Source organism: Heliconius melpomene, chromosome 6 (assembly GCF_056956725.1).
Source record: "Heliconius melpomene rosina isolate 202511_hmr_F chromosome 6, ASM5695672v1, whole genome shotgun sequence".
NCBI lineage: Eukaryota > Metazoa > Arthropoda > Insecta > Lepidoptera > Nymphalidae > Heliconius > Heliconius melpomene.
The window spans coordinates 1869105-1877671 of record NC_140394.1 but is presented as its reverse complement, the minus strand read 5'-3'; the positions used below and the strand labels follow the sequence as shown (position 1 = coordinate 1877671).

The 8567-nt window shown below is 32.2% G+C and overlaps 1 protein-coding gene across 1 annotated transcript; it reads left to right on the top strand.

Annotated features, from left to right (window-relative positions):
- Positions 1–5105: 5105 nt before the first annotated feature.
- On the top strand, positions 5106–7442 carry LOC146538035 (whey acidic protein-like). Its single transcript, XM_085187023.1, has 3 exons — positions 5106–5259; positions 5656–5835; positions 7274–7442. Exons 1-3 carry the CDS (start codon positions 5193–5195, stop codon positions 7435–7437), a joined length of 411 nt encoding a protein of 136 aa, XP_085043149.1. The 5' UTR covers positions 5106–5192; the 3' UTR covers positions 7438–7442.
- The last annotated feature ends 1125 nt before the right edge of the window (positions 7443–8567 follow it).

Here is an 8567-nt window from a genome sequence, read left to right as displayed (position 1 = left end):
TTTAGTGACTATTTTTTATCCTTCATATTTGGAATTGAAGTAAAAACAAAGACACTACTTATGTTTTTATAGTATGTACAGAAATATTAATAATTTCAAATTCTTGTATATAAATGTGTATGCAAATATGAAAGTTCATTCATAAATATTATATAGTTCTAGAAATACTAAAGTGCAAGAACTCAACAAGTAAATTTTTGATGTGCCCGATTTTGCCCTATTAATATAGGATTCAGAAATGAATTATACTTTTTATATTTTTTTTATATATATATATTTACTGGCGGTCCAGGGCAACTTCGCCTGCTTAAAAAAACTACATTTACGCGAACATATCTGTTCAAAGCTAAATTCCTTTTCCAGAAAATATCTCTAGATACACCAATGCCTTGGGCCATGATTAATTAATATAAATTGTTAAAAAAACAGGCAAATACATACATCTAAGCACTTTTGGCGCATTTATATTTCAGAAAACAAGAATTCCAAAGTCATTGACAAATTTTTCCCACGAGAACAAAAGGGTTCGATGAAACATGTTTTGACGTTCCCAAGTTCGTAACATTTTTCTAACATAAACGTACCTACTATTTCCTTAAAATACCCTCCTACTTCCTTTAAAATACCCTCCAGTGGATTGTTTAGTGAAAGTATGTGCTAGTTGTATATAAAATGCAAGACATAAAGTAAGCTCTATCCTACCGTTTACTCTATATTTTGTATCTTATTTTGCTAAATTTTATCAAAATTTGCCTAGCAATTGCCTAGTATTGCCTAGAGAAAATGGGAAAAGGAAGTGTATTTATGTGAATAGTGTCCTAACACTATGTTTCCAAGGTCTCTCTGCCTACTTTCTTTACAATGAGCGAGATGCAGTGTGAAGTATATGATGAAGATTAGTATGTAATTAATAATTATATATCCCCTTGCAATTTATAGATAATAAGAATAAATATAAGAATCTTAATACATATCCATACTAATTCTCTTTTCATTATTATTGCTCACAAGCAAAAAAACAATATTTGAAGTCATTTTAGCTCATTTTCTTGTACGTAATAAAGTTAAGAAATTCTTACTCGTCGGAACTTGTTTCCGAATATAATAATTTCAATGGAGGGATGTTCATTTAATCGGAATAATCGTAGCACTTCTTCGTAGACATTTTATTCGAAAGATTGGATTTAATCGACGTTTTTATAAGTGTCTTATCTGAACAAACATAATTTACTATCTTCTATACTTATTAAAAGTAACAATAAGATACCACGGCGTAGTTGGAAGTAACTATTGGTTCGGGTATTTTTTGCATGGAATTGTTCAGATATGTGGTCAGTCGGTTTATTTTTCTACAAATAGTGTTAGATAGGCGAAGGTAAAAAACTGTATAAAACATTTTTAATACTGCCTTTTTACTTTTTAATACTACCTTCATTGCATAATATAAATAGCATTATATTTGAAATATTGATTGTAACAATATCAGTTGACTATTTCTTGTCAATATAGGAATTATACCTTATAATAAGAATCTCGTTCGCTTTGAAAATCAGTTGACACTTGTACCAGATTGAGAGGTATTTTAATGAATCTAAATCAGAATTGTCATTTTCAATTAAATCCAACACAATCAAGTCTCACTTAAAAATCATTGTGAAGATTTTATCATTAAGCATTCAATGAATAAAATAAATAATGTTATTAATTTAAAAGAAAATATTTATAAAATTTGTGGCTCCTGTCATAGCGCAGGGGTACAAGCGTGCGACTATAGATGGGGCAGGTTGTGGACTTGATTCCCACTCGAGGAAATATTATTAAATAATTTCAATTGTTCTCTCTGGTAAGGCAAAGTAGGGCATTGAGTTCCGCCACTCAATTCGCAATACCTTCAGAATTCGGCGGAAAGTAGAGAGAACAGAACAGAACTCTTAATAGAGAGCAGAATGTCTTGATGCTGGTAACCACCAGGTTCCCCTTGCCTACACTGCGTCTAGAAAGTTATGTAGAATGTATTTAACGAGTGTTTTAACACTAGGCTCCTCTGCTATATGCGGAATACAGCGTGAAGGTAATAAGAAAAAAAAAAACATTTTTAACAGCAAAAGTACATAAGCATGCAGTCGTACAAACAAATTAACATTTCAATTAAAAGTACAGTTAACTTATATTTATTCGGTCCATCTCATGCATCGCTGATGGCAGCGCTCGCGTGTAATTAACGTAATTCATGAGCAAATAAGAGTGAATTTGTAAATGGTTTTAACCTTTTGTTCGTATTGTCCAGTAAATTTACTAATTTATATAATTAATTGAAGTTATCTTTGCGTGGCTGGAGTGCTACTGGTTATGGGTTTGATTCCCGCTTTCAATAGCATTTTAAATATACTTGTTTCTTCGATTTTAATACGTCGTTGTCGTTACGCCTAACACAACAGTAATTGATATTTAAAATTTCCCAACACAAAAATTAAGTAAAGAAACAACTAGAATAAAGCTGATAATCTTCAAACAGCTGAACTTATTTTCTTAAATCATTGTTAGCAATACTCAAGTCCCCATTTCAAATAACAAAAAGCTAAATCAAAATCGATTTATCCGCTTGGGAGCTACGATGCCACAGACAGACATATAGATAACGAGATACACCCCTTTGTTTTCGTCGGGGGTAAAAAAATATGAAAAAAAAAGCTACAAAACATTCACTTTATTGGAACCACCTGTATGGTTATACAGGTTGGTTAACTACAGGGTCCTGAAGGGTACCTGACAATTGTGACCGGAATAAATTAAATAGTTAATTACATATATAGCTTTATTTAGACAAGAAATAATAGCTACGTTGTAATATAAGGTATTCGACAGTTTAGTTTTGAACATGTAAAAAATTACTGGTTTTTAAAAATTAAATGTGAAACTTTTTTGAAATATATGACAAAATGACGTAGCCAGATTTGTATATCTACACATATTTCGTCACCTTCAAATATTTATGTTTTTAATGATATTTTACTGAGAGTGAGATAAATATATTTTTAGAAAAAACATAGAAATATCTTTTTCATTCCTAAGTATGGAATTGGTGGAAATTGAAGTGACTTATCACTACGTTCTCCCCAAATTACGTGGTAGATACGAAGAAAAAAATATTGTATGAATAAAATAACCTTTCGGTATCAGTCATTAATATTATTGTATCTAGCCAAGGCAATAGCGATAACCTTTAGCAAGATTATTCTGAATGGTATTATAAATACAACGTATATATTTTGGTTATTCCCATATATACATAATTATATATTTCAAATCTTAAATTAAACTTATAATTATATGTCTATACATATAAATTAAAATGTATGTGTCCCAAAATATTATTTTAAAAAAAACTTTCATCTATACCATACTGTTCCATTCCACTCTATATATCTTACTTTAAATCTCAAATCACAGTTGCTGGTTCAAAGATACAATGTAAGAATCTATCGCAAACCCCCTATGGCTTTAAACGATCTATTCAGATGCAAAATATCTAAATATGAATAGCTGTAGTAGATAACGAGTTTACTTTAACCCGATAAAACTCGGTAAGCGTTTTTCCAATACTTTCTATTGCGGAAGCTCATCAGGCGGCCGAGGCTGGGAAAATTTCATTTGCACCTTGCCACTTGCCACTATTCTGAACTTGTGATGTTAACGGTGTATTGCAAGTGGATGTTTATTTTTTATATACAAATAAAGTATAGAGATATCATGTTATATTATTAATACTGTATGAAATTTAGTAAAATAACCAACATATATGAGTTCCATTCAAGGTACGTACGATGTTTTTCAGTATTAGCTGTAAAATAATGTAAAATTTGAATATTAATATCTCCTAGAGTCGGCCCTGAAAAAATGAACCCATATTAAATTCGAACGTACCCTAGAGGCCAGTCGTAGCGTAGGAGCATAAGTGCGCGATTCGTTGTCCTCGCTCTGGTATTCCCCCACTGAATAGGAAAATAGGGAACGAAAGTGTCTTAATGGGAACAAAGTGTCTTAACACTAAGTTCCTACGTTCCCTCTGAAAAAAACCTGTTCTTATATTATTTATCCAACCCAAGAATATGCTGTAATACAAAAACTAATCCAATATCCATGTCTCTGCATGCATGTAATAGATTGTTCACGCTTCTTTCGTTACATCCCTTAAGAGCATTAGATCTAAGACACGGAGCTATTGTGCCGCATCAGTCATGTACTACATATTCTTGGAGGCTTTCACCATCGGCGCTATCTATGCTGACATCGTGATACACACTGCTTAAAAAAATTGCTTTATATTCTATATTTTATGTAGAATGTGTCAGAAATATATTTTTTATAAATATTTATATAAGATGAATAAAATTATGAAGTAGTTAGTTAGAAGTTCATATCGATTTATATTTTACTATTATCATGAGAATAATCAAATCCAATCTGTATCCGAGTATTTATCCGACGAAACAGAAACAAAACGGTGTATTTATAAACATAACTCTATTAGGGACAATATCAACTGAATATAGGTTCACACTTGTTGGTCTGCACGTCATCGTATATACAAAACCTTTAATACTCGGGAAAAATCGTGCGCACGTTTTTTTAATCCCGCAAATCCTTCAGATCCCTGCACCTGTTACTCCGCAGCACGAGGGATTGGGATCGTCATGGTCAAGCGGAATGAACGAAGATGTTTTAATATGTATACAATGTAACTGTAGGCACTCATTTATTTAGGCACAATCATATAAAAAAACTAATGGTAGGCAGAGGGAATCTTGGGACATAGTGTTAGGACAGACAATCCGTTCCCATTAAGACACTACTGTTCCCCACTTTCCGATGTAAGCTGGAAACATTACGTATTGATTGGTGTGCTTTATTTCTGAGGGTTAAAGTTTCTCGACACTAGATTTCCTCTACCTACCCTGTTTATGCGGGACACTGCATGGAGCTATAAAAAAAGTATCACAAAATACACAACTACTTTCCTCATACACATATTATACGAAATGAATAAAAATAACATATTCGGAGAAATAATTTATTATTCTTAATTATCTGATTACAACATATTATTATAGTTAAGTGATAAGAAACCAAGACGATCCGGTCAGTGTGTCACACGCCGTTTGTGCTTAGTCGTCTCTTTACTATGTGAGCAAATGGAAATTATAAAGGTTACTAATATATATTATAGTAAGATGTTAGGCCTGTGTTTTGTAGTACTAGGTGAGTTAGTATTTATTTGATTACTTAAATAAAAAATAGAATAGCAAAATTTTTGTAACTTTAAAAGTGTGTAAAATTGTGATGTCAGCGAATGTTAGTGTGTTTTATTTAGCTTCACGATGTATCCCACACGTATGGCACATGTATGCAGAGGGAACCTGAAAACTTAGTGTTAAGATATTCCGTTCTGATTAAGACACTTCCGATCCCCACTTTCCATCAAATTCTGGAGCATTGCGTGTTGAAACCAGACCAGATCGAGGTAATGAAACTAATAGTCTAACTAACTATTAACACATTAATTTATATAAAAATTTTATACAATATAACAATAAGTTTAAGTAGGCAAAGCCGCGCGGGGATCGCTAGTGTTACTAAAAAAATAAATTTCAACAGCAATTTCAATACCACTATCCCAATCACTGGGTTCATGTCCACCCACACTGTCAGTGGACAAGTGTGATGCTGAGTGTGGACCGAGTCTACCTTGCAACTCCACCCAGCTGTGCTGCCCGACCTCGTGCGGCGGAGCCATGTGTGTCGATGCTATGACGCAGAGGCATTTCGTTAATTTAGGTAAGATGCTCTTCCCTTAATATCTAATATTGAATCTGTTTGACCATTTATCTCGAGATTGCGTGGAAATATCAAGCTGGAATTAACATCCAATATTCTGGTCTAAAGCCCTTTGGTAGGTACAGGCAAAAAAATAAGATTCATTATCAAAGCATTTAAAATACAGGAGCAATTATGCATCATTTATCTGCATTTTGTATGAAATTCGTAGATCTACTGTTGTGGAATTTGGCATGAAGTCAGAATTTACAACTAAAGGAAATAAATATTCGAAGTTTCGAAAATTTATATGTATTTTATAGGAAAAAATAATTTCAAATTTATATTTGTAGTACAAAATATGTGGACTGAGGATATTGGATACGCCTGCAAACTTAAACTTGTCAACTTTTATAAGTTGTACTATTGACCAATAAATTGTAGGTCCATAATCCATTTTAAATTTTAGACCTAGATTTAAGCTAGAATCCTGCAATTTGTACGGAAACCTCGGTGGGAGAGTCCGACTCACACTTGACCAGTTCTATTTTAAATGAAAATATACATTTATAATCTTTGGAATATGTATATTTTGGAAATGAACACAAAAAGTTCGTACATGAAAGCTTTACAAGCAACAAGTTATAGCTTGACAGCAACACTATAAGTATAAAAGAAAAAATTTGGGACGAAAGCACGGTCTTTCAACTCGCAGGCATTTTATAAATGACATTTTTGTACCTGCTACGCTTATCAAAATTTTCTATGCCTTAGTCGAGTACCGTAAAAATTTCCAGCTTAGACTTGTGATCTTTTGGAAATATTTTCATTATATAAAAAAAATTCTTTTTTCTATCTATACTAATATAATAAAGCGGAAGAGTTTGTTTGTTTGTTTGTTTGTTTGTTTGTTTGTTTGTTTGTTTGTTTGTTTGTTTGTTTGTTTGTTTGTTTGTTTGTTTGTTTGTTTGTTTGTTTGTTTGTTTGTTTGTTTGTTTGTTTGTTTGAACGCTAAGATCTCTGAATCTACTGGATCGATTTACTTTGTTTTTGTTTTGTATGAAAGCTGCATTCTTCAGAAGTGCTATAGGCTATATAATATTACATTACACATATATACTAATAAATTAAAATACTTTCTAATTTGACATGCAATTTATTCTGCCATGTTAATAACAACCGTCGTCGCTACGCGACCGCGTTCGTTACCGCGTCATTTTGATATTCATCGTTATGAAAATAAATATAATAGTCACTTTTAGCATTTCATCTAGATTGAAATTATGTTTCTATAGACATTATATTCTTATATTTCAAGCAGGCGTAGCCGCGTCCGGGTCCGCTAGTGAAATATAAAATAATTTTATTTAACTAAAATGCCATTAAAAGCTCATTTAATGAGGAACATAATACTATTTCTTTATTTCTTGCAGTTTTACTAATTTACTTTTGTTTTCAGTAAAAAAAGGCCGTTGCCCAGAGTACCCGCGTGGTGTGTGGGTCTGCAGTCACACTTGTACTGGAGACTCAGACTGCCCTAGAACGCTCAAGTGCTGCCCGAACAGATGCGGCGCCCTGACGTGCCAGAGACCTGAGGCAGAGGAAGTCCCACCACCTTTATAAAAAATGTTCACAAAAATTAATAAAAATATCACCAAAATATGATTTTAAAAGCTTTTATAATTTCATTTACTTTTATAATGTTTCGATTACTTTCAAATTGTTAATTTCTGGCAAGTCATTACGTATTACAATAATATACAGAAAATCAAATTAAAAATAAATTACCAACGTAAATAGAAATAAAAATTATATTTTTCATTTTTCTAAAGCCCTACAAACTCTTTCTAATATAAGGCCTCAACAAAAATTGAAGCAGAATTTTAATTTAAAATGTGGTTAGCCTTTCAAATACTCGCATTTTTAATATCTGAGTGAATCTCACGTACGTATTTATGTAAAAGGCAATGTTCAACTTTTGTGTGTAGCTCTACAAAAACTATTCAACTCTACCCTCAACAAATCGTTTGTGCCATTTAGATTATTTTTCAGTTGGTAAATTAAATTTTCATAATATTTTCAAACATTTTATGAGTCCTTTGCTCATTTAATGTCATTTCTTCACGCATGATCTACATTACTGTACCTATATTATATAGAAATTAGTAAATTTTCAGAGCATCGTGGAGTTTTGGATCAGCGTATAGATTATTAGTTGTTATGGGTTCGATTCTCTCTCTCGAGGAAATTAATTGTTCTCATTTACTTGGTTTGGGGACCCTTAAGTTTCGCCAGTTAATATGGAAAATGAAAGAAAGAACAGAGTGTCTTAACACTAGGCTCTTTCTGCTTACCTTACTTCACGAAAATATTAAATATTTAATTACACCGTAGAAGACGAACCCGCAATCGTCGCGCTTACAGTGGCATACTGGTGCCCTTCGGCACGACGACCTCAAGTTATTAGGTCGGCAATAAAGATATATCAATTAATCAATCACTTTCGTATTATATACTTTTAAAAATATTATTTATCATTTTAATTATTTGAATTGGAATAATATAGTTAATCATAAATAGAATATAGTTAATCATTTCTTCGAAGATGAGGAAAGTTTTCATTATCTCTGTATTTCCCCTTTGACGGCCTTCATGTCGTTCTACTTGGTACCTTAAACATTTAATAAAATATTACTTGTACTATTGTGTATATATTATCGAGGCTGTAGAGGTGCATCACTTCACTGTAAAAG